At 43.0% G+C, this 26,614-nt stretch overlaps 1 protein-coding gene across 5 annotated transcripts; it reads right to left on the bottom strand.

The window, feature by feature from the left end:
• Positions 1-225: 225 nt before the first annotated feature.
• LOC124043666 (eomesodermin-like) lies at positions 226-25,571 on the bottom strand. Of its 5 annotated transcripts, none has more exons than XM_046362486.1 (7): positions 25,550-25,571; positions 3,926-4,238; positions 3,387-3,541; positions 2,563-2,684; positions 2,156-2,314; positions 1,446-1,507; positions 226-1,303 (listed from the first exon to the last, which is right to left on the bottom strand). In XM_046362486.1, exons 2-7 carry the CDS (start codon positions 4,222-4,224, stop codon positions 553-555), a joined length of 1,548 nt encoding a protein of 515 aa, XP_046218442.1. In that variant the 5' UTR covers positions 4,225-4,238; positions 25,550-25,571; the 3' UTR covers positions 226-552. The 5 variants fall into 5 exon arrangements, with proteins under 5 accessions (XP_046218442.1, XP_046218440.1, XP_046218441.1 ...); XM_046362484.1 differs by lacking the exon at positions 25,550-25,571 and adding an exon at positions 6,378-6,468 and having other exon boundaries at positions 3,926-4,556; XM_046362485.1 differs by lacking the exon at positions 25,550-25,571 and adding an exon at positions 6,378-6,402.
• Positions 25,572-26,614: the final 1,043 nt, after the last annotated feature.

The following is a 26,614-nucleotide window of genomic DNA, read 5'->3' as shown; positions in this document are numbered from 1 at the left end:
TTCCAGAGTGAGGCTCAACTTCGCGGCTGTTTTGGAACCCTGGCTACCACGCTGTGGCCAGCGTGAAGTGATTCCGTGCACATGCGCATATGCTATGTGTGGCTGTACGAGGGCAAGGACTTGTATCTCCCATCTCAGTAGCTGCAATTGGCAATGTAATTTCACGGAGTCGTCCTTAAAGTAAATGTATATTATTGACAATAAACGAGACAATTTTCAAAGTGGGACATTGTTTATAAAAAGCTTGTTTTTATTACCCATTTCATAACACCTCATGAATACAGTTTTGTACAAGATACATCACATACTAAAGTGCACAAATACTGTACAACAAAATGACCTTAAATAAAATCACATTAGTAAAAAATTAAATCAACTGGGGACATGCTTTAAAAACATTTGTCACAATGCATGTGTGTTCGGGGAGTGTAAGTAATCTGTGCAGCTTGCTTGGGAGCACAAAGCCTTGGCACCTTTAGAGAAAAGGGTATTTAAAAAAAAAAGTGGGCACTCATTTTTTTTTTTAAAGAATATGATTTTAATAAATAGTCTTTAGGGGCTCGTGTAAAAGGCATAGTAGCCCATGCCTTTGGGGTTGTCTTTGTTGTACTCTTCCGTTGTGGTCAAGTTCTCACACTTGATGGTGGGGGAGTTCTCTGTGCTCGACCCACCAGGTGACATCCGGCGTCTCTTGCAGACCATGGAGTACACGCCCGAATCGGTAGAGTCCACAGATTTCAGCGAGTGGGACGTCTCTACCCAAGTGGAGGCTGCGGTGCTCTCCTCGGGCAGCTTGTCTTTACTAGCAGCCAGTTGGTCGTCTGTGAAGGCTGGGGGGCTGGGCCGAGGGGACCAGGGCAGGCCTGTGGTCATCTTCCTCTGGTAAGTGCTTCTGGTGCCCCAGCCGGCCGCCATTGAAGCGAAGGCCGAGTCGGGGTAGTAGCTGAGGGCATGGGAGGTCTGGAGGGGCAGGGGCTTGATGCCGTAGGACAGCAGACTGCTGGCTGAGTAGTCCTGGTCATAGGATAGGTCAAGCTTGTTGGAGGCCGACTGCTGGACCGGGGTGACGAACCAGCGCTGAGCCGAGCTGGCCCCGGCATCCTCAGCCTGGGGGGAGAGGAGACTGTTTGTCTGGGGCACGGCCCGCTCCCCAGTGTAGAAGCGGTTCTGTGGCAGGTTGTTGACAAACTGGTCCTGGAAGAAGGGCTGCATGGCATAGCGGGCACCCGGCACAATCTGGTGAGAGCGAGGGGAGGCTGTCGGGGATGGGGTCAGTCTGTCACCCTCCGGGGCTGTGTACATCCTGTGGAAGAGAGACAAGAAAGGTCCAAGGATGAGTCGTTGGCAAAAGAAAAACAAGTTCACACTTGAGACTAAAAGTTAGCAGAGCAGGGGAAAAAATGGCCCCAATACCACATGCAAAAAAGGAAGTCATTGTCACTTACGAGTCATAGTTGTCTCTGAAGCCTTTAGCAAAGGGGTTGTGGTCGATTTTAAGCTGTGTGATCTGGAAAGGAGAGATCGATGTTCAAGCCATGGTCAGAAGTGTTGACAAAAACCCATTTTATAGACCGACAATATTCACAGAGTATACCAAACACTAGGAACACCTTAATGTTGAGTTAGCGCCACCCCTTTCCCTCAGAACGTCCTCAATTCCTTGGGGATATGAACTCTACTGTGTTGAAAGCAGTCCACAGGGATGCTGGCACCTGTTGACCCCAATGCTTCCCACAGTTAAGTTGGTTGGATGTCCTTTGGGTGCCGGACAATTACTGATACACATGGGAAACTTGTGAAAAACCCAGCAGCGTTGCAGTTCTTGACACAAACCGGTGTGCCTGGCTCCTACTACCATACCCTGTTAAAAGGCGCTCAAATCTTTTGTCTTGCCCATTCACCCTCTGAATGGCACACATACACAATCCATGTCTCAATTGTGTCTCAAGACTTACATAATTATTTAACCCATTTAACCCATCTCCTTCCCTTAATCTACACTGATTGAATTGGATTTAACAAGTGACATCAACAAGGGATCGTAGCTTTCACCTGGTCAGTCAATGGCAGGTGTTCTTAATGTTTTGTGTACTCAGTGCAGAAACTTAAGAAAAATCTTAAGATTTATCTAGATTGATAGTAGTGGGTATCTTACATCTGTGTTCTGGTAGGCAGTGACTGCAATGAACTGGTTCTCTGGGAAAGTAAAGGTCTGTGTCTTGGCATCACTGCCTATGTCCTCCACTCCCTCTTCGGTGACCTCCACGATGTGCAGCCGAGGCTGGTATTTGTGCAGAGACTGCAGGACAATCATCTCCAAAAAAAAGGTGTGAATTCAAAGTTAGTGCTTGGGTTTTTCATGCTTTCAAAACAGTTAAATGTGGTCAGTTATTTGTCACGTCACCAATTACTTTGGAGATTTTTGCCAATAGCACTGTCAAAATATCAAAATACAAATATATGGTTTTGGACTGATTTGTGATGTAGAACACCATAGACCGCTTTTTAAAACCAGCCAAAGACATTTGAGTCCAAATTAATCAATTGCAGTGTAGGCCTCACCTGTGTGTTGTTATTATTTGCCCCCTTGTTGTTTGTCAGCTTCAGTTTGCCAAAGGAGATCTCTTGCCTCATCCAGTGAGCGCCAGTGTTTGGGGATTCAGGATGAACATACATCTTGTTACCTGTGATTTAATAAATTGTGGGACATAAAACATCAAAATATTAAAGTACAATGCAGCACAAATGCAAAACAAAAATATAAGGATTAACAGTGATATTTTCCCATTTCTTAATTTGAATTTCTGTTACATGTGTCAAACTCTATACATTTCCCAAAAGACTAGCAATTTGCCAATTTACTATTATGGAATCACATGCTCAGGATTTCAATTTTCAAAAGCAATCAGATGTGAAACTGGAGCTATTAGGCTAATATGTAAAAATTGGTAAGCCATTTTACACTATATGGAGAGAAAAAAAGATGACTAATAATGAATAATAATTTAATCCGTTTTCCAGGAAAACTGGAAACGGGTCAAGCACATTATAGACCAATGTTACCAGCTAACAATGTTTGAATGGTTGTCTTTTCTTTTAAAATAGGGATAATCAACCAACAAAAACATGTATAGGTAAAGTGATGGTGTGGTTGGAAACGACCAGCAGCACAGCATAAATGACCAGTTACATGGTGTAAATGTTAGGGAAATGTGTATTGACATCTAACGAAACGTTCCTAATTGACAAGCTATGCGTCGTCGAAATGGAATTTCATTTCCGTTAATTGAAATGTGCTGCTTCTGTAGGCCTATAGAGAACTTATTTTGAAAATATCCCTCTAAATAGGGAACCTACATTACAGGTGCATTTAATATTAGTCTCACCTTGCATGTTGTTGTCTGCTTTCCCACAAGTAACCCACTTTCCTCCTTGAAATCGCCAGTGATTTGGATCGGCCAACACGACCTCAACAAATACGTTGTAATGCGCGGTCAAGTTAAGTCCAGTGATGTTGAAACTGAGAAATGGAAACATCCGCCTGAAAGAAAATACATATTGTCACAATTATGCAATTTCAAGTGTTTACTCAAACGAAAATTATCAGAGGGAGTCGTTGCATTCAAGAGAATTCGTAAGGTTAGGTCATGGCATGAACTAATCAATATTTGACACTCACTTAGGCTATTCCTGCACGAAAAAAAAGTATTAAACGTTTGTATAGATTACATAATAATTTACAAATATATGTACAAGTCAAATGTATGGCTATTCATAAAAATGGTGTGAATAACATTTGTCAAAATATGCAAATATGACACCAAAATATAAACGACTATTGGAACATCAGATGGGCGGATATTTAGTAAGGTAGCCATCATCAAACATGACATTCCATCAACTTGTCTCCAACGTCTCTGCTCACCTGCCCTGTTTCGTGATGATCATCTCCGTCTGGAATCGGTGAAACTTGAGCCACAGGGGCCGATTGCAGAGATAAACTTGAGCCCTCGTTCCCGGTGTGGACCCTGGGAGAGCCATGGAACCAATACCCGAACCCGTTCCCGGATAGGAGGGGTACAGGCAACCTGGACCCTGGCCGAACTGGTAGCTACTGCCAAACTGACTCCGGCTAGGGCACACGGAGGATGAAAAGCCTGCTGGAGGCAGGACCGATCCGTAATGAAGGGAGGAATACCTGGATCCATTTGACCCGCTGTACATTGTCCCAGTTTGTCCTGCGTATGGAAAGAGGGAACACTGATTTGCCACATCGGAGCTCGTCTGCGAGGACGAGATAAAGTATCTGTCAGAGCCAAGTTCATCTATGTGGTACCGCCTGCCAGTGGACTGGTCATCTTCACCGAGCACCGGTGAGCCTTTTCTTCCGTCTGGGGCAGCTTTAGTCCCTGTGAAGGCATTGCCCTCTCCCTCACCCATCATGGCGTTCCCCACTCCGCTCAAATATTTATTGGGACCGTTACTTGGTTCGGATTCCGCCCGGTCAACTTCTTGATATTCGATCTGCGATGGCCCCGGGCTATTATTTGCACTATCTGACGACGAGAGGTTATAAAAAGTATTGGGTAAGTTGATGGTTGATGCGCTGGGAAGAATATTCTCCAGCTGCATTATTTTTGAAATAGCAGACACGACAAAAATTTAAAGGATCCAAAAATTGGCTACAATTACAACCATCAAGACGCTACACCACTGCGCCCTGGTATGAGTCCTCTGTGTGCGGTTCGCCACTCCTCTGCTAACTAATGTTGACCTTCTCAGTTGCACCTACGGATTTACGCTTACTACACGATTATGATCTGCTCACGAATTGTTCAAGGGCTCTTATATGATCGCCTTATTCACACACCCAACTCACAGCAAGCATCAGGGGAGGAGCTTTTGGGGATCCATGGAATAGGCTACAGCCCTTCCCATGCCCATTGGTTCAACTCAATGATTTAATTCAATTAGACATAGGCTACCATAATTGACATAGGCTAACCATTTTAAATCCATTGTACATTTGCACTGACTTTGGGTAGCCTATAACGAAATAACCTTTTAGATATGATTTAGGCTATTCTACAGGCCCATGACATGAAATTCGCTAAATTGTTAGGTATGCGCAATGTTAGAGAATATTATGGATAAAAGTAATTAGCCTGTATGCAACGACTTTAACTGAACATTTTACACTTTGATTAAAATATGCCCTAAGGACTAGAAAAATCTGAGTTTCTTCCCGAAACATATCAAAGTAATTGGGAGACACAAGGTGTTCACCCACTGACCAGAGTGGGTGAAAACGCGCTTTGGTTATGAAGTTGAACTTCCTTTTGTTATATAGTATGAAGACATGATTATTCATGTTCTGAATCGTTCCGTACGGTTTCTAACATATCATTAGCGGTCTGCCCAAAAGGTCGGATCTAATATAAGCTCTGTTGACATAGCGGTGCGCGTTTCTCGTAACAACTGGAGAACATTACTTTACAAAGTTGTTTCCACGTGTCGCAAAATTAACAAATTGAATTACGTGTAAAATATTTTGGAAATAGAAAGCTATGCTCACTAAGTACTCAGTTGAGATTTCAGAGATGGGCCGAGGCTTGTTTTTTTTAAAGAATTCTTCGAAAAAACAGGAATGTCGAATTAATATAAAGCGTATACTAAAATATGAAAATACTACATGTCATGTCTCAAACGCGATGTCCATCTTACCTCTATACTGCGGATTCGAGAAGATGGGTTAAATGGGAAAATGAGCCTGTCAAGTAGCCAATAGGCTAGATTCTGTGCAAGAATTAAGGCTCTGACACGATGCAGTTTTTCCAGATTTTTCACCACTTTTTTTCTTCTCGTCTCCCGTCACCCAAATTCTGGCCATCCTACAAGGGTAAACACTCCAATAACGTTTGATCGGATTATGATGGAGACATGAGGTTTAGGTCATTGGTTTTCTTCTTGGAATATCTACACAGTTAACATTTTACTCTTGTAAAAAAATAACCTTGGATTGAAACTATTTCGGATTATTTTGTTACTTTACGCATTCCTCGGGGCTATATTGTATGTGCGAATTCGTACCCTTTCCATGTTACAACAACAAACCTTATGCAGTTAATTAGAAAGTCGATTTTCCCACAAACAATTCCTAGCAGCGTCTAATCAGTCCACACGTGCGCTACACGTCACGTTTAGGCTCCCCGTGCATATCTACTCATTATTTGTTGTTTAATCTGTTGAGAACTCTTTTTTTTTGTATGTCAAATGGAAATGCCTCCCATTGAAAAATCTATCTTCGAATACTCGGAAAGTGTGCATGTTGAAATTCAAATAAGTTAAAATGATGTGAAATAATAAAATTACTTTACTTTATTTACATCATTAACGCACGCGACAGCAGCCAGTCCTCATCTGTTCTTTCTGAAGTGACACATTTGTTTGCAGCACCAATTATGTGAAGTGACTGTGAGCCTGTTTACAGGAAACGATGAAAAAAGTGTTACCTGTAAGGTCTGTGGTTTACACAATTAAAATAAATAATCAATTTTTGAGATTAGTTTTATTAATCTCACAAAAATGCTACTCATGAAACATATATATTCATAAATGACCATCAATTGAGAACAATTGAATAACCTATAATTAAAGGGAAAATAGTCTAAACAATCATGGCTCTCAATCAAGCAAATAATATGTAGCCTAGGCAAGGCCTACTTTTGGGAATGGTTTAATTGAATGGGATAGCAAGATGATTAGCCTATATGTAATCAAATAGCCCAAACCTATATTTAAATAAACTGATGTTGATAGATTTTTTTTGTATTTTATTTTAATTGTAATATAATCATAACTCTTAGATTTAAAAACAAACATTTTAATTTAATGTAACATCTGATCGTGTCCTCATAATCAAACGGTTATGCTATATGAAAGGGATATGCGGATACAAATCCCACAGGGTTGCTCTTCTCCAAGAAAAGGAAAACGGCCAATTATTTTTCCGTCTGAGGTAACCGGTGATGTATAATGAAGAGACAGCTCGGGAAAGAGCCACAGCGTTATCTAAATTCCGTATTAGGAATACGAAGAGTACATGTATAGAGGCTTGGCAGTGGAAGCCTGCGTGCCCCACGAAGAAAAACACTACACTGCCACTTCGCGTTGACACCCATAAAGCCCATTGGCCACTATTGCACATTCAAAGGGTGACGCAAACGTAGCTTTTAAATGTGTCATTTTTATTTGTCGGTCTGCTAAAGATAACATAATGTCTACTCAAACATAAGATTGTTTATGTTTAATTTATTTTAGAAACGAATTGGTTTAAATAGGTTAATAGTAGGCTATTGCACAAACATACACCAATTAAAAGGGGTAGGAATTATGTTATGAAATGTATCCCCTAAACTAAAACTAACATCCCCAGAAAAAAAGAAAAGGTTGTGGCATACAACCTACTCGATTATGTTCACTGCTCACTGTGAAGTGTTGTAGAGATGTGAGAATGAACCTAGTGTTGAGCAGCAGCCGCCTTGTTTCACGGTGGGACTATCTGGGACAGCGTTCTTTAGTGACTGTGCAGAGCAAACAGAAATAACATCAGGCTACTATAATTCCAATGCTGAAATTGGACAATACCATTTACCCAATGCTTATGTCTCCTTTCAGACATTTACTGCAATGCACTAGCAGCGCGTGGGTAACAAAACACGGGGGAAACCAGGAAGAAAACAAAACATATTACAACCTGTGTGTTGTGGTAACTTCGTTGTTTGCTCTTTGATCATTTTGTTCATATGCCCACTGGCCAAAAACTGGTTGAATCAACGTTGTTTCCAAGTCATTTCAACCCCCCAAATCAACGTGATGACGTTGATTCAACATGGAAAACTAAACGGATTTGCAAAAAGTAATCAATATAAGGGCATTTCATATTTTTTCCCCCCAACTTTTAACTTAAATCCAATGAAATGGTGAAATGTTTTGTTGAATTCACTTTGGTTGACAACTCAATCAAATGGACATCAAAAGATTGAGCTGACTTCTGTGCCCAGAGGTCAAACAGGGAAATGGTTCCAATCATACATTTTTCCCATAGAGGATTTTAGAAACACTTAAAATAAGGCCTGTGTTTCATGCAGGTTTACTCGGGCGTGACATTTTAATCTCTCTAGGACAACACCTGTATTGACCCCCCCCCCAAAAAAAAATGATAATCACATTTGCAGCAAATTAGCATATCATAAAGAACTAGAAAATACCATGATCATCTGGATGAGACTGCCGAATCGAGGCAAAGGTAGTGATCTCTGGATTAACTATCTAATGTTAGCTAAATGTAGTAATTAATAAATTGTCTAGATTGCTTTAAATGGACAATTCTGTGCACTGTCTTGTGCAAGTTTTAAATTGACACAATACCTGTTAGCATAGGTGTCAGCTAGAGCTGAAGAGCAAAGCTTGTAGAGATTTGTAGTCTTACATGTCTCTACTTTGATACTAATTAGCATTTTAGAATCTGAGTAAATAGAGACCCATATATTGATAAAAGTAATCTGGTCTGAGAAAGATTTACATGGTTATCGAAACGTCATGTCAGGGAAAGGATACACAAAACACAGCCCTTACTTCAAGTGGTTCCTTATGGGAAAAGGAATAGTGGAAAAACTATTGCAACCATTTCCCTGTTTGACCGCTAGGGTTTATGGGTATTATGACACCTCCACTGTGGGGCTCTACATAAGCCAGAGACAGCAATAAGACAACAGTCACACAGTGGCTGTTACATGACCTATCTACAAGTTGATGTTTCCAGACATTTACGGACTGCAAGTCGGAAAGAAAACGGCAAAGGTCCTTGCTACCACATTCATCTGTACAAACAATAGTACGCAAGTATAAACACCATGGGACCACTCAGCCGCCATACCGCTCAGGAAGGAGATGCGTTCTGTCTCCTATAGATGAACGTACTTTGGTGTGAAAAGGGAAAATCAATCCCAGAACAACAGCAAAGGACCTTGTGAAGATGCTGGAGGAAGCAGTTCCAAAAGTATCTATATCCACAGTAAAACAAGTCCTATATCGACATAACCTGAAAGGCCTCTCAGCAAGAAAGAAGCCACTGCTCCAAAACCGCCATAAAATATCGTACATTTTGGAGAAATGTCCTCTGGTCTGATGAAACATAAATGGAACTGTTTGGCCATAATGACCATCGTTATGTTTGGAGGAAAAAGGGGAGGCTTGCAAGCCGAAGAACACCATCCCAATCGTGAAACATAGGGGTGGCAGCTTCATGTTGTGGGGGTGCTTTTCTGCAGGAGGGGCTGGTGCACTTCACAAAATAGATTGCATCATGAGATGGAACATTATGTGGATTTATTGAAGCAACATCTCAACACATCAGTCAGGAAGTTAAAGCTTGGTCGCAAATGGGTCTTCCAAATGGACAATGACCCCAAGCATACTTCCAAAGTTGTGGCGAAATGGCTTAAGGACAAAGTCATCAAGGTATTGGAGTGGCCATCACAAAGCTCTGACCTCAATCTTTTATAAAATTTGTGGGCAGAATTGAAAAAGCGTGTGCGAGCAAGGAGGCCTACAAACCTGGCTCAGTTACACCAGCTCTGTCAAGTGGAATGGGCCACAATTCACCCAACCTATTGTGGGAAGCTTGTGGAAGGCTACCTGAAACGTTTGACGCAAGTTAAACAATTTAAAGGCAATGCTACCAAATACTAATTGAGCGCATGTAAAATTCTGACCCACTGGGAATGTGATGAAAGAAATAAAAGCTGAAATCAATCATTCTCTCTACTATTATTCCAACATTTCACATTCTTAAAATAAAGGGGTGATCCTAACTGACCTTAGACAGGGGATTTTTACTCAGATTAAATGTCAGGAATTATCAAAAACTGAGTTTAAATGTGTTTGGCTAAGGTGTATGTAAACATCCGACTTCAATATATAACTACTGTTCAAAAGTTTGGGGTCACTTAGAAATGACCTTGTTTTTTAAAGAAAAACAATTTTTTTTGGCCATTAAAATAACATCAAATTGATCAGAAATACAGTGTGGACATAGTTAATGTTGTAAATGACTATTGTAGCTGGAAACGGATGATTGTTAATGGAATATCTACATAGGCGTACAGAAACCCATTATCAGCAACCATCACTCCTGTGTTCCAATGGCATGTTAGCTAATCCAAGTTGATTATTTTAAAAGGCTAATTGATCATTAGAAAACCCTTTTGCAATTATGTTAGCACAGCTGAAAACTGTTGTCCCGATTAAAGAAGAAATGAAACTGGCCTTCTTTAGACTAGTTGAGTATCTGAAGCATCAACATTTGTAGGTTCGATTACATGATCAAAATGGGCAGAAACAAATAACTTTCTTCTGAATCTCGTCCGTCTATTCTTGTTCTGAGAAATGAAGGCTATTCCATGTGAGAAATTGCCAAGAAACTGAAGATCTCGTACAACGCTGTGTATTACTCCCTTCACAGAACAGAGCAAACTGTCTCGAACCAGAGTAAAAAGAGGAGTGGCCCCGGTGCAAAACTGAGCAAGAGGACAAGTACATTAGAGTGTCTAGTTTGACAAACAGATGCCTCACGTCCTCAACTGGCAGTTTCATTAAATAGTACCTGCAAAACACCAGTCTCAAAGAAAAAACATTATCTCAGACTGGCCAATAAAAAGAAAAGATTAAGATGAGCAAAAGAACACAGACACTGGACAGAGGAACTCTGCCTACCGCAAAATAGAATGTTGTGAAAATTCTGTGCAACTTCCGGTGTGCGTTTACTGTGAACACTGAGGCTGTCCCACTACAGTTTTAAAAGTGGAAAAGTAGGCTACTGTGGCTATTTGATCATAATGTAGGCCTACCAGTGTGGCCTACCATCAAAAACAATGGAGGAAAATGTATCCTATAACATGGAAATAGATAGACAAAAAAAACAAAAAACTATTACCTGACTCGCTTTCAAAGATGGCTAAAAATGCACACATTTTGAGCTCTTGTAGGATGCAACCACTCCTTCATTGTTTACTAGAAATTAGTTATAATTGGGATAATAAATAACTAACTAGCAAAGAATATGAACAAATCTGCACAGGTGGCTACATGCAGTTCTCGCTTTGATCTCAAAACAAGCGCATCTCCTCATGACCGCTCATGCTGTAATCACAGTCCAGTTCAAAATGAATGGATGGCAATGGTCTATTTGCATATAGGCCTACTGCAGCTCTGATTGGTTATACCGCACTGGTCTGTGGAGAGTATAGGCCTGAGTCATGCCTACAACAAAATCTACTGCACAGTTAGTTTTGCATAGTAATTCTTGCATAATACTTTTTGTTTTGGTATGTTACATTGAAAGTAGCTAATATTGCTTTGATTCGATCACAATTCCCACAGTAGAGTGTAACTTTGACAGTGTTAACTAAAGTTGAAAACTCTAGAAAGTTGAGTGCGCTAGCTGTTATTTCTTTTGACTGGCAGTCAGAGGGGAGCTGTGCTCTGTGAACTCTTGCAGCTTAGAGGGATAATGTAATAAACAGAGTAGCAGCAGCGTATGTGAAGTGTGTGTGTGTGTGTGTGTGTGTGTGTGTGTGTGTGTGTGTGTGTGTGTGTGTGTGTGTGTGTGTGTGTGTGTGTGTGTGTGTGTGTGTGTGTGTGTGTGTGTGTGTGTGTGTGAGTGTGAGTGTGTGTGTGTTGGAGTGTCAGTGTAGTATGTGTGTGGGTAGAGTCCAGTGAGTGTGCATTGAGCCGGTGCAAGAGTCAATCAATTCAAATAGTCAGGGTAGCCATTTGATTAACTGTTCAGCAGTCTTCTTTTTTAATTTCACCTTTTATTTAACAAGGTAGGCCAGTTGTAAATGAGAACTTGTTATCAACTGCGACCCGGTCAAGATAAAGCAAAGCAGTGTGACACAAACAACACAGTTACACATGGGATAAACAAACATACAGTCACTAACACAATAGAAAAATGTATATACAGTGTGCAAATGTAGTGAGATTAGGGAGGTAAGGCAATAAATAGGACATAGTGGCGAAATAATTACAATTTAGCAATTAAACACGGGAGTGATAGAGGTGCAAAGAAGCAACAAAAAAATAACAGTATGGGGATGAGGTAGTTGGGTGGGCTATTTACAGATGGGCTGTGCACAGGTGCAATGATCGGTAAGCTGCTCTGACAGCTGATGCTTAAAGTTAGTGAGGGAGATATAGATAGCTTCAGTGATTTTTGCAATTCGTTCCAGTCATTGGCAGCAGAGAACTGGAAGTTGGCTTTGGGGATGACCAGGGTAATATACCTGCTGGAGTGCGTGCTATGGGTGGGTACTGCTATGGTGACCAGTGAGCTGAGATAAGGTGGGGCTTTACCTAGCAAAGACTTATAGATGACCTGGAGCCAGTGGTTTAGCGACGAATGTGAAGCGAGCGCCAGACAAAGAGAGCATACAGGTCGCAGTAGTGGGTAGTATATGAGGCTTTGGTGACAAAACGGATGGCACAGTGATAGAGTACAGTGGGACAAAAACGTATTTAGTCAGCCACCAATTGTGCAAGTTCTCCCACTTAAAAAGATGAGAGAGGCCTGCAATTGTCATCATAGGTACACTTCAACTATGACAGACAAAATGAGAGAAAAAACATTTCAGAATATCACATTGTAGGATTTTTAATGAATTTATTTGCAAATTATGGTGGAAAATATGTATTTGGTCAATAACAAAAGTTTATCTCAATACTTTGTTATATACCCTTTGTTGGCAATGACAGAGGTCAAATGTTTTCTGTAAGTCTTCACAAGGTTTTCACACACTGTTGCTGGTATTTTGGCCCATTCCTCCATGCATATCTCCTCTAGAGCAGTGATGTTTTGGGGCTGTTGCTGGGCAACACGGACTTTCAACTCCCTCCAAAGATTTTCTATGGGGTTGAGATCTGGAGACTGGCTAGGCTACTTCAGGACCTTGAAATGCTTCTTACGAAGCCACTCCTTCGTTGCCCGGGCGGTGTGTTTGGGATCATTGTCATGCTGAAAGACCCAGCCACGTTTCATCTTCAAATGCCCTTGCTGATGGAAGGAGGTTTTCACTCAAAATCTCACGATACATGGCCCCATTCATTCTTTCCTTTACACGGATCAGTCGTCCTGGTCCCTTTGCAGAAAAACAGCCCCAAAGCATGATGTTTCCACCCCATGCTTCACAGTAGGTATGGTGTTCTTTGGATGCAACTCAGCATTCTTTGTCCTCCAAACACGACAAGTTGAGTTTTTACCAAAAAGTTATATTTTGGTTTCATCTGACCATATGACATTCTCCCAATCTTCTTCTGGATCATCCAAATGCTCTCTATCAAACTTCAGATGGGCCTGGACATGTACTGGCTTAAGCAGGGGGACACGTCTGGCACTGCAGGATTTGTGTCCCTGACGGCGTAGTGTGTTACTGATGGCAGGCTTTGTTACTTTGGTCCCAGCTCTCTGCAGGTCATTCACTAGGTCCCCCCGTGTGGTTCTGGGATTTTTGCTCACCGTTCTTGTGATCATTTTGACCCCACGGGGTGAGATCTTGCGTGGAGCCCCAGATCGAGGGAAATTATCAGTGGTCTTGTATGTCTTCCATTTCCTAATAATTGCTCCCACAGTTGATTTATTCAAACCAAGCTGCTTACCTATTGCAGATTCAGACTTCCGAGCCTGGTGCAGGTCTACAATTTTGTTTCTGGTGTCCTTTGACAGCTCTTTGGTCTTGGCCATAGTGGAGTTTGGAGTGTGACTGTTTGAGGTTGTGGACAGGTGTCTTTTATGCTGATAACAAGTTCAAACAGGTGCCATTAATACAGGTAACGAGTGGAGGACAGAGGAGTCTCTTAAAGAAGAAGTTACAGGTCTGTGAGAGCCAGAAATCTTGCTTGTTTGTAGGTGACCAAATACTTATTTTCCACCATCATTTGCAAATAAATTCAGAAAAAATCCTACAATGTGATTTTCTGGATTTATTTTCTAATTTTGTCTGTCATAGTTGAAGTGTACCTGTGATGAAAATTACAGGCCTCTCATCTTTTTAAGTGGGAGATCTTGCACAATTGGTGGCTGACTAAATACTTTTTTTGCCCCACTGTACATCCAATTTGCTGAGTAGTGTTTTGTTAATGACATCGCCGAAGTCAAGGATCGGTAAGATAGTCAGTTTTACGAGGGTATGTTTGGCAGCATGAGTGAAGGATGCTTTGTTGCGAAATAGGAAACCGATTCTATATTTAGTTTTGGATTGGAGATGCTTAATGTGAGTCTGGAGGGAGAGTTTACAGTCTAACCAAACGACACCTTGATATTTGTAGTTGTCCACAAAGTCAGAACCGTCCAGAGTAGTGATGCTAGATGGGCGGGCGGGTGCGGGCAGCTATCAGTTTAAGAGCATGCATTTAGTTTTACTTGCATTTAAGAGCAGTTGGAGGCCACAGAAGGAGTGTTGTATGGCATTGAAGCTCGTCTGGAGGTTTGTTAACACATTGTCCAAAGAAGGGTCAGAAGTATACAGAATGGTGTCGTCTGCTTAGAGGTGGATCAGAGAATCACCAGCAGCAAGAGCGACATTGATTTATACAGTCTCTCCCATAGAGACTGGCAGAGGTCCAGACAAACGCCCCTCCGATTTGACACACTGAACTCTATCTGAAGAGCAGTTGGTGAACCAGGCGAGGTAGTCATTTGAGAAACCAAGGCTGTTGAGTCTGCCGATAAGAATGCGGTGATTGACAGAGTCGAAAGCCTTGGACAGGTTAATGAAGACGGCTGCACAGTATTGTCTTTTATCGATGGCAGTTGTGATATCATTTAGGACCTTGAGTATGCCTGAGGTGCACCCATGACCCACTCAGAAACCAGATTGCATAGCAGAGAAGGCACGGTGGGATTCGAAATGGTCGGTGATCTGTTTGTTAACTTGACTTTCAAAGACTTTAGAAAGGCAGGGTAGGATAGATATAAGTCTATAACAGATTGGGTCTAGAGTGTCTCCCCCTTTTAATTTTATTTACCTTTATTTATTTATTTTGAAGAGGGGGATGACCGTGGCAGCTTTCCAATCTTTAGGGATCTCATACAATACAAAAGAGAGGTTTAACAGGCTCGTACTAGGGGTTGCAACAATGGTGGCGGGTATATATTTAGAAAGAGAGGGTCCAGATTGTCTAGCCCAGCTGATTTGTAGGGGTCCAGATTTTGCAGCTCTTTCAGAACATCAGCTATCTGGATTTGGGTGAAGGAGAAATAGGGGAAGCTTGGGTAAGTTGCTGTGGAAGGTACAGGGCTGTTGACCGGGGTAGGGGTAGCCAGGTGGAAAGCATGGCCAGCCGTAGAAAAAAGCTTATTGAAATTCTCGATTATTGTAGATTTATCGGTGGTGGCAGTGATCCCTAGCCTCAGTGCTCCAGCGTGCAGCTGGGAGGAGGTGCTCTTATTCTCCATGGACTTTACAGAGTCCCAGAACATTTTGGAGTTTGTGCTACAGGATGCAAATTTCTGTTAAGAAAGCGAAGGCTAGCTTGTTCAAACTGCCTTTGTATATTGGTTAAAAACCTCCCTGAAAAGTTGCATGTCGCGGGGGCTATTTGATGCTAATGCAGCATGTCACAGTATGTTTTTGTGCTGGTCAAGGGCAGTCAAGTGTGGTGTGAACCAAGGGCTATATCTGTTCTTAGTTCTACATTTTCTGAATGGGGCATGCTTATTTAAGATGTTGTGGAAAGGACTTTGAAAGAATAACTACGCATCCTCTACTGACGGAATGAAGTCAATATCCTTCCAGGATACCCGGGCCAGGTTCATTAGAGAGGTTTGCTCGCTGAAGTGTTTTAGGGAGCGTTTGACAGTGATGACAGGTGCTCGTTTGACCGCGGACCCATTACGGACGCAGGCAATGACGCAGTGATCGCTGAGATCCTGGTTGAAGCCAGCAGAGGTGTATTTAGATGTCAGGATGATATCCAAGAGGGTGCCCATGTTTACAGATTTAGGATTGTACCTGGTAGGTTCCTTGATAACCTACCAGGTCCAGGTTCCAGGGTTTTAAACATATCCCAGTTTAGGTCACCTAACAGTACAAACTCTGAAGATAAATGGGGGGCAATTAATTCACATATGGTGTCCATGGCACAGCTGGGGGCTGAGGGGGGTCTATAACAGGTGGCAACAATGAGAGACTTATTTCTGGAAAGGTGGGTTTTTAAAAGTAGAAGGTCGAACTGTTTGGACACAGACCTGGATAGCATGACAGAACTCTACAGGCTAACTCCACCCCCTTTGGCAGTTCTATCTTGGCAGAAAATGTTGTACTTGGGGATGGAAATTTCCGAATTTTTGGTGGCCTTCCTATGCCAGGATTTAGACACGGCTAGGACATCAGGGTTGGCGGAGTGTGCTAAAGCAGTGAATAAAACAAACTTAGGGAGGAGGCTTCTGATGTTAACATGTATGAAACCAAGGCTTTTACGGTTACAGAAGTCAACAAAAGATTGCGTCTCGGGAATAGAAGTGGTGATGGGGGCTACAGGGCCTGGGCTAAACTCTACATCACTAAAGGAACAGAGGAGGAGTAGGATAAGGGTATGGCTAAAGGCTATAAGAACTGGTCGTCTAGTGTGTTGAGGACAGGGAATAAGAGGAGCAGATTTCTGGGGTGGTAGAGTAGATTCAGGGCATAATGTACAGACAATGGTATGGTAGGTTGTGAGTACAGTGGAGGTAAACCTAGGCGTTGAGTGACAATGAGAGAGGTTTCGTCTCTGGAGGCACCAGTTAAGCCAGGTGAGGTCTCCGAATGTGTGTGGGACAGGACAAAAGAGCTATCTAAGGCATGTTGAGTGGGACTGAGGGCTCTACAGTGAAATAAACCATTAAGAACTAGCCAAGACAGCAGTAGACAAGGCATATTGACATTAGAGAGAGGTGTAAAGCAAACACAGGTGTTGATCAGAAGAGCTAAGACAACAACGAGTAAATGGCGATGAATGAACAGAGCGTGCTAGTTAGGTACATGCAGGACCTGAGTTCGAGGCTGGGGCCGACAGGTAAACAAAATGAGGTACCGTGTTGTTGAAACAGTCCAGGGGGCATCATCTGTGTAGCCGAGTGATCATAGGGTCAAAAGAGCAGCAATAGTTGAGTTCGGGTGCCATTTGGTAGTCACTACTACGCTAGACAAGCAGGGGACACAGCATTCAGAAAAGCTAGCGGGCCAGGGCTAGTAGACGGTTCTTCGGCGACATCGTAACAGAATAGCCTGTTGAGACCCCCTTGGACAGTTACGTCGGCGGTGCTGTGTCCATGTCGGCTGTAAAAGGGTCCAGGCCAATTGGCCAAATAGGTATTGTAGCCCAAGAATTGGCTGAAGGATCTCTTCGCATATCCTGGGAGATGGGCCGAGCTCGAGGCTAACTGGTGCTTGCTTTGGGACAGAGACGTTAGCCAGGAGTAGCCACTCGGATAGCAGCTAGCTAGCTGCGATGATCCGGTGTAAAGGTTCAGAGCTTGCGGTAGGAATCCGGAGATGTGGAAGAGAAAGCAGTCTGATATGCTCTGGGTTGATATTGCGCTGTGCAGACTGTCAGGAATTGACCGGGCTGAGGCTGGCTGATGTCTGAGGTAACAGTGATGACCGCTAGCAGTGGCTAACTGACTTTAGCTGCTGGCTAGCTTCTGATGGGGGTTCCAGTTCTAAAATAGTGTAAAATAGCAGGTCCGTACCACATTGGGTGAGACGGGTTGCAGTAGATGGAAATTGAGATAAAAAATATATACGAAGAAAACAATATATACATGGGATGGGACAAGACAAACATCTGACTGACACGCCATCTTGGAAAAAATGTATACCCCCTTATGGCTTGGGTGTATACGCTGTTCAGGAGCCTTTTTGTCCCAGACTGGCTTGCCATGTAGTAGCAGAGAGAACAGTCTATGGTTTGGATGGCTGGAATCTTTGACAATTTTCTCTGACGCTGACTGGTATAGAGGTCCGGGATGGCAGCGAGCTCGACCACAGTGATATACTGGTCCATACGCACTACCCTCTGTAGCACCTTATGGTCGGATGCCAGGCAGTTGCCATACCAAGCTGTGATGCAGACAGTCAAAATCTGTAGAACATTGGTGCAACTGTAGAACATTCTGAGGATCTGAGGGCTCCCTCACTATGAGGGAGCCGTCTGCTATCTCTACACTGCAGTCTCACTGTGGATGGGTGAAACTAGAAGCCGGTGAGGAATGCATCTTTTGAATGCAAGAGTAGATAGTTAGTTCTGGCTACAGCTATGTTTTTAGAGGGGCATATAAGCAGACAATGAAAGCGCTGACAATATTTGATGATGACATTTCTCTAATACAGGCTATAGGCTACATGTGCACCACCAAGTCAGAACAGTAGGTTAAGTTATAAAGGGGAAGGGACCAAACTATTATAATTTATGCTGCAGCATACAATACTTATTTTTTAAATGTTTTTTTTTACCCCCTTTTCTCCCCAATTTTGTGGTATCCAATTGTTAGTAGTTACTATCTTGTCTCATTGCTACAACTCCCATATTGGCTCGGGAGAGACGAAGGTCGAAAGCCATGCGTCCTCCGAAACACAACCCAACCAAGCCGCACTGCTTCTTAACACAGCGCGCATCCAACCCGGAATCCAGCCGTACCAATGTGTCGGAGGAAACGCTGTGCACCTGGCGATCTGGTTAGTGCGCACTGCGGTCCGGCCCGCCACAGGAGTCTGGTGCGCGATGAGACAAGGATATCCCTACCAGCCAAACCCTCCCTAACCCGGACGATGCTAGGCCAATTGTGCGTCTCCCCACGGACCTCCCGGTCACGGCCGGCTGCGACAGAGCCTGGGCGCGAACCCAGAGCCTCTGGTGGCACAGCTAGCACTGCAATGCAGTGCCCTAGACCACTGTGCCACCCAGGTGTCTCCCCATTTTTGGACTCACTTGAATTGCAAGGTGGTCCTTCTTGTGGGCAAATTTTGCCATCAATGTCTGGCATTCTCTGGATTTATGCTGCTTTCAAGTCAACTAGGAACTTGTGAATGTTTATATTTTTAAGCTTGGAAAAGAGACCCTTAAACCCAGACTTGGACCACACACCTACTCCACTGAATAGCAGGCTAGTGATTGATATCCAACTCTTGTAGTTAGCCTCTGATTCCTTCCAAACCACTCATTGTTGAATTTTCGATTTCCAACTTGTTGTGTAATGTTTGTATCCAATGGTTGATAAGCACCGATACGTTTTCTCTATAATTTCTCTTCATATGGATTGAAAAGGATTTGCCAGTAGATTGTCGATTTGGTTGATCATGATGACGGCTTGCTAACTAAGATTTTAAAAGTATGACGTTGACATGATCAATCCAATCAAATCTACAGTAGATATAATGTGATTTGACATCATTTTATCTGTGCCCAATGACCTTCTTGGATGGGCAGGGCACTTCTAATGTAAATATATGGCAGCACCCAAGGGGCTTGAATTTTTTAGCTCTCCCTGTAGATTTTGCGGTGACGTAGTGTCCCCATGCCTGACAGAACACTGAGTGAATCACGGCGCAACTATAGAGAACATTACCAATCCCTACGCTCAGTTTTTTCCCCAATGGCTGCCTCACCACCACAGAAAGCACCGAGCTAGGCTGAAACACTTGCATTTTGGAGCTGCCTTACTCAAGAAAGCAAAGCAAAGACCATGTTTGTATGGATCTTTTATTAACTCCCACAAAACTGTTTTTTTTCTCAGTGAATCCTACTGGGGAACTTCTAAAATGATTACACTGGACAGGCTAAAGGGTTATGTGAAACAGGGTAACTCAAAATCAAAGGTTTAGACTAGGGCGAAACTCTCTCTCTTTCTCTGTTATTTTTTTTCTCGCTCTCTCTGAAATACACACACACACACACACACACACACACACACACACACACACACACACACACACACACACACACACACACACACACACACACACACACACACACACACACACACACACACACACACACACACACACACACACACACACACACACACACACACACACACACACACACACACACAGCTTGTGAGTATCCAAAAACTCAAAGGAGTTTGATGATTTGGAGACCAGAGGAGGCTGGTGGATAGAATGGTGTCAAACACAAGGAAAACCAGAGCGACTTACAGGAACAATTAGGGTTTAGTGCTTTGCTCAAGAGCACATATACAAATTTTGTAACCTTGCCTCTGGGATTCAAACCAGACTACCTGCTGCCCATATCATAGCAGTGAGTTGAAGTTCAGGGCACTGAGGAAAGAAGCGAACAGGACCATGCTGCTGAGGTCACACTGATGGGGTAAAGGGGAACTTTACAGTCGGTAGGCTTGGCTTTTGGCAGTGTCTCGGTATTAAAGACTAGGCTCTCTATTTCTCAGCAAACAGCTGTCAACACCTCGTTAGTCTAACTCCACCAAACTGTGCTTTTTAGCAGTTAGAGTAAGATCAGTAAATTATCATAAATCCATAAATTAAAGTAGTATATCTACTATCTATGTTGGGGGAAATAGGCAGGGAAGTGGAAGTTAGTTTCTGCTCACTGGGAATAAATCTAGCCTGAAAGAGAGGCGCCCAGTTTTTCAAAACAGTCAATAAGAATATAATGAAAAATCTGTTTATCTGAATTATTTCACAACCGATCATCATACTTTACAGCTATGTTTCACAGATGACTGCGTGCATGTGGCGAGAAAAACTCGATAAAACAAACAATAAAAACGCAAATGCTATCATTTTAACGGGCATAACCGCACGGCTTCAAGTTTTGTTGGTTTTTCTCCAAAGTGACTCCAAAGCTGCGGACGCCGTTTGAAAGTAGAAAACAGAATAAATGTGATTTACGCAGCACCTACACATAAACTAATTCCAAATGAGGCCGATGTTTAGGACGAATCGTAAAGGAGCTCCCGTTCTGACCTGTCAGCGTGTTCCTTGACCACCCATAAAAGTCCAAGTGTGTCGGAGATGACCTTGGATGGCCTGGGGCCAGGGGCTGCGCGACAGGGGCATGGAAGTCTTACCATATTGTTGTCAGAGTAGATAATCAGCAGAGCACATGAAAGGAATACATTCCAGGTTTTATGGGCCAAGGCGGGCTGCTGAAGCCGTTGCTCGGGAGTGAATTCATGTACCCCATTGCAAGGATTAATAACACCAGGCTCATTAGTGCATCCCAACTACTGAGACCCCTGGCGGGAGGCATGATGGGAAAATAACCAACTTCATCGCGCGCCATCCTGACCACGCTCTCCTCCGCAAATCATCATCCTCTCTTGAACATTTTTATTGTAAAGAATTTATCTGACAATTCTATCATGGAAGGTCCCTCAGTATATTTCCCACTGTGTAGCAAGAACAAACATGGAATCAAAGGGATGGTTTTTTACGCAAGTCAAATCTTATGTTACCACACTTGCTGTCTTTGAAATAGACAGATTCCACACATTTTATTTGGTTACATATTGCTTTCTTCAACGGCTATCAAATGGCATTTGGTATTGCTTCTGCTTTATCTTATCTCATTTTGCGCTTCAATTGCGGAAAAAGCAATAGGAATGAAGGATGTGATTCATAGGACCTTGATTACAGGTCAATTCTGCAACATTTTTTGTCATGCCCATATTCTTAATTTCCTTAACGACATAAAAAAAAGAAGAGAAGCCACACTACTAAATTGTGTCAAATGTCAAATGTATTCATGCTTGATATGTATGTCATTCTAGGTACTCCACTCTAGCGGAGCAAATTATGTAATAGAAGTTTCTCCCTTCTCCATCTTCTGCCAGCCAGTCACTGTGGTTACCAAGGGAGTTCTCCACTATACATGCAGCACATTGTACGTAATCCAATGTATAAATTGAAGCTACGTAAAAACAGCAACCCATGAGTGCACAAAATCAGAGTATTGTTACTTATTAACGTTCCACAGATAAGCCTCAGTGTATCTCAGGAGGCTGCTTCTGTATTTGTACTCTCTGTGTGTGTATGGATGGAGGGGTGGATTTATTGTTGCATCCTGAATCTGGGGGGAAGTGTTTAGCCTAGGCTGAGGCTGAGGCTCAATTCTTGGATATGGGAAGGAGGTTTTTAGGGGGCTATGATAATCCACTGTGTTAAGATAAACCTTCAGTCCTTCAGTACCTACACTGCTTACAGAGAGATAGGATTGAAAGGCACACAGACTGTATTTGATTCCAAGGCACTCCAACATGATTTTTGGATTACTGCACAATGGGAAGAGTCACCATCGGGCCTTCTCCTGGGACAGGGACACAATATGGAAGACGGGCTCTCACGGGCCCAGCAAGTGTCAGGCTTGGTGTGCACTTTATGTCTGACTTTCCAACCACTCCTACAACTAGGACAAATCTTTCAAAGTACATTAGGATTAGATAAACAGTGTTTTCTAAGCTTGAAGTACATACTGTAGTTCTGGACTGGAGTGTCCCATTCTTTTTGAATGGCCTATGTCAAGGCAGCAGTCCCGTTCTTCATTTGCACCCTCTGGCAAGTTTAGTGTAAAATATTAGTCCTGCTGACAATTGTAACTTTAATTATGGACTATGGTGATATTGCTGTAATTGCATGTATCTTGTGAGACATGTCAATGTTTACCATTACATGTTGACACACAGAACATATTGAGGCTAGCCTGTGGATACAAATGACCACTGCATGGTTTTGGCACATGTCGCCGACTGGTATCTTCTCTTAGTGAATCATGGGTAAAACATGTGAGCTTGTGAAATCCAAGATGGGTGCCAGTCCTTTGGCCTCCGTCTCACCCTCATCCCCATTTGAACATCAACCTTTGTTGACCCACTTCTCCACATCCATCCCATCCCATACCAGAGGAATCGACATGAGGGGCCAAGCAAAATGACAGGTGCTAAAAGTTTGACACCATTGGCTGGATATGTGTTCTGTGGAACGTGAGGCGTAAGGAGTGGGGAGGAGGAGGGAGGGATAGAAGGATGGTAGAGTTGTATCGACTTGGCATCAAGCCTTGGAAGAGAACACACCCTTGACAGGCACACTCTCTTGGCCCGGGTTGGGGGGGTACTCTATCTCACAAGCACTATTACAGCCGAACAAGGTGGGCTTTTATCACATTGCTAATCCTGACTCAGAAACTGCATTTCGTACCCTCTTTATGATGGTTAAATCAGTGAGTCAGAAGTGAGAATGTAGCATCGAGAGAAACACAGAGGAAAGCCCAAACTGACTCACTATACTAGTGGGAGGATGGCTATGTAGACATGTTTAATGGTTTAAGGGTGACCCTGCGGTGAAACCTTGCCATTGCCCAGGGATCTCTAGTACCTCTCTGGGGGCCTGCACTTACAATGTTGGACTTGTCTTTCCCTTGCACTTCTCTTTCTGTCAATCTCAGTAAATGTCTAGCTAATATATTTATATGACTTAACTTACTTGCAGAAATATTCTTGGCTCTCAGTACATTTTTCTCAGACATCAATCAAATAATGAACAAATCAATCGTTCCCTGAATATTCAGTTGTGAAGGAATGCATCCAGTGACAAATGCAATGAGGGACCACATAATGGACTTGTATTAAAACATTCCCTGTAATTTGGCAGCTGCGTGTTTTAGATGTATTGGAGCAGGCCACACACACATGCAACACACACTCACATATGCACACACACATGCACCGCACACTCACATATGCACACACACAGAGAGACCTGTGTGCAAAGGACCCCTTCAATATTGAACACGGGCGCAGGCCCTGCGTCTCTGTATTTACATGTAAATGGCCTACAACAATCTGGGTCCCTCCTGTACTGTAGGATCCCTCCAAAAGGCTGGTGGATGGATGGGTGGCGACTAGTCAGATGGAGAGACCACATCAGATGGGCTTGCATGGCTCTGGAGCCAAAGCTGCAATGGGAGAGCCTGGCAGTCAGGGTAACAGCAGGGACTCCCACATACATTGTGGCGGCCCATAAGCGGTTCAGTCTAACTGGAGAGCAGCACAGTGTCAAGTACAAAAGCAAAGAACCCTATGTCAGAATTAAGATTTTTTTTTTAATAGAAAATTAGCTGCCATGCTCCCCAAAGCAAGCAAAGTCCAACAAAGTGAAAAGTCAGAGAAGTATGCATACACTGGGCACACACTGGTTGAATCAACCATTATGTCAATGAAATGACGTTGAACCAACGTGGAACAGATGTTGAATTGACAGTGGGGAGTGACTTTGTTTAATCCTTTTTTTAACCCGGCAGGGTTAAGAATTGACAGAAATTGGATGGAAAGTTTGGTCATAGTACAACCCATTGGCAGCAACTGTAAATGACTGCCTCCACCACAGCCGTACGAAGAGGTATGAAGACAAAACTCCCTCAGGTTGGACTTGAGTGACAAGAAACACTGAACAGAAACTATCATGAGTCTCCAAGTAACACGGGGAAGGGAAAGCAGTCTATCTGTTCCTTTGGATCGTCTGTCGAGTGTTTGTCGTGTTTGTCGTGTTTGTCGTGTTTCGTCATGTCTGTCGTGTCCTTCTGTGCTAAAGCAGGTTAGACATGGTGGAGGTCTAGACACATCGATCGAACATTCTGCCGGTCAGGGACGGGGAAGCTTGCTTTCGAAGATCATCTCATTGCTTTGGACCTTGCTAGAACAGAACAGATGGGACCAGTTGGCCCCCCAAACCCGGCACTAATGCTCTGGGTTCTGTTTCAAAAATCTGTTGTATAGGCAACGAGCGACTGGTTTCTCCCCCCCCCCCCCCCGCAACAAATGCTTGCATGTTATTAGTCACTCATGCACATAGACATCCACATACAATATTAAGTTGCCAGATAATGTGCAACTAACTCACCAATGTATAGAATAAGAAGGTAGAGAGGCCAATTCCAGTGTACAGCCCACTTAGGACATGAACATTTAGTTTCAGGTGAAAACGCAGACAACGGGCTATGTCTTGAATATCCAATCAATTTCCATCGAACAATGAGTATAGAATATAGAAAAAACACGAGAACTACTAAGTGAAACTCCCACTTGGACTGGTATACAAGCATCCTCTTTCCTTACCAGCTCAGTAAGAAAAGTGACACGCAGGGGATCCCCTATGAAAAGGGAAGCAACACGACTCTTTCCAATCACACACAAAAAAAAGTCTGATAAAGCAGCAGACATCCCAACATAATATATGCAGGTAGTCCTGATTTGAAGAGAGCTCCCCCCTCCAGCCTAGTGGTTCGCACGTTTGGGCCAGTAACCGAAAGGTTGCTAGATCGAATCCCCGAGCTGACAAGGTCAAAAAAAATCTGCTGTTCTGCCCCTGAACAAGGCAGTTAACTCGTTGTTCCTAGGCCGTCATTGTAACTAAGAATTTGTTCTTAACTGACTCGCCTAGTTAAATAATGGTTCAATAATAGAAAATAAACAAACCTCCACACCAGCAAGAGCAGCGATCACACCTTCAGCGAGTCGGCTGTTGAAAGGGGAGCCCCCGGGCTGAGGCGGTGTGTTTGTGTGTTAGACACAGTGAGGTACATTTGCGTGGGAGGTGTTAGAGTTGAGACCCCTTCCTATACAGTCAAAAAGAACAATGTCTGAAAGCAATACTTGATCATGCCATTACCAATGGGCCCTTGATTCAGGCAATTCTGCTCTGGTGTTTCGGTATTTTCATTGGGCTGTTATGGTGGTATTAGTCTAATGACCCTTACTGGGGTCCTCTGCAGTTGCTACATCCCATTTTGGACTTATTAATTCATGATATGTACCCATTTGATTCTCGAAGAATATAACTTAAATGCCCCATGAGCTTAGTTCAACTGTTGGTTCCACAAAATACCATATAAGCTTGTTTGACTCAAATGTTTGTAAACAAAGTAAATGTAAACAAACCGGATATAGCCTCAAAACATGGTTAAAACTTTAATGTTGATATCATGAATGGTCAGTCCTTGCATCCATAGCTTTTTTCTATGAATTTGAGACTGGTTACGTGTCTCCAGCCTCATCCCAGTATGTTCTGTTGTTGTTTCAACTGCTGGTTGCTGTTTTAATCAACAGCAACACTCAGCTTGGTTGGTTTGGTATGTCCTTATATTTGATATATTTAAAGAGCTGTGGTCTGTATTCTAGTTTTTTGCAGTATCAGGCCACGTAGAAGTTGTTTAGGACAAGTCTTTTGACTTTTGAGGTTCCTGTTGTTCACAAGACTTGGGGGTGGTGGTGAGAATTGTGGGTAACCAGGTACGCCTCTGATCCCCATCTAGTCTATGTGTGTGTGTGGGTGGGCTTGAGGTGAAGTGAGTCAGTGTGTATGTGTGGGTGGAAGAGTGAGTGGGTGGATGAGCCGCTCCAAGATTGCCTACTTTCGCTTTCTCACTCTTTGTCTTTCACTCTCCTCTCTCCTGACACAATATTGTGTACAATCATATGTACTAGCCAATCACCCCCTGTTCATAGTGATTTATTCAGTGAGGATCTCTTTCAACCTGACAA

Source organism: Oncorhynchus gorbuscha, linkage group LG09 (assembly GCF_021184085.1).
Source record: "Oncorhynchus gorbuscha isolate QuinsamMale2020 ecotype Even-year linkage group LG09, OgorEven_v1.0, whole genome shotgun sequence".
Taxonomy (NCBI): Eukaryota; Metazoa; Chordata; class Actinopteri; order Salmoniformes; family Salmonidae; genus Oncorhynchus; species Oncorhynchus gorbuscha.
This window is presented reverse-complemented; position numbering and strand designations above follow the sequence as displayed.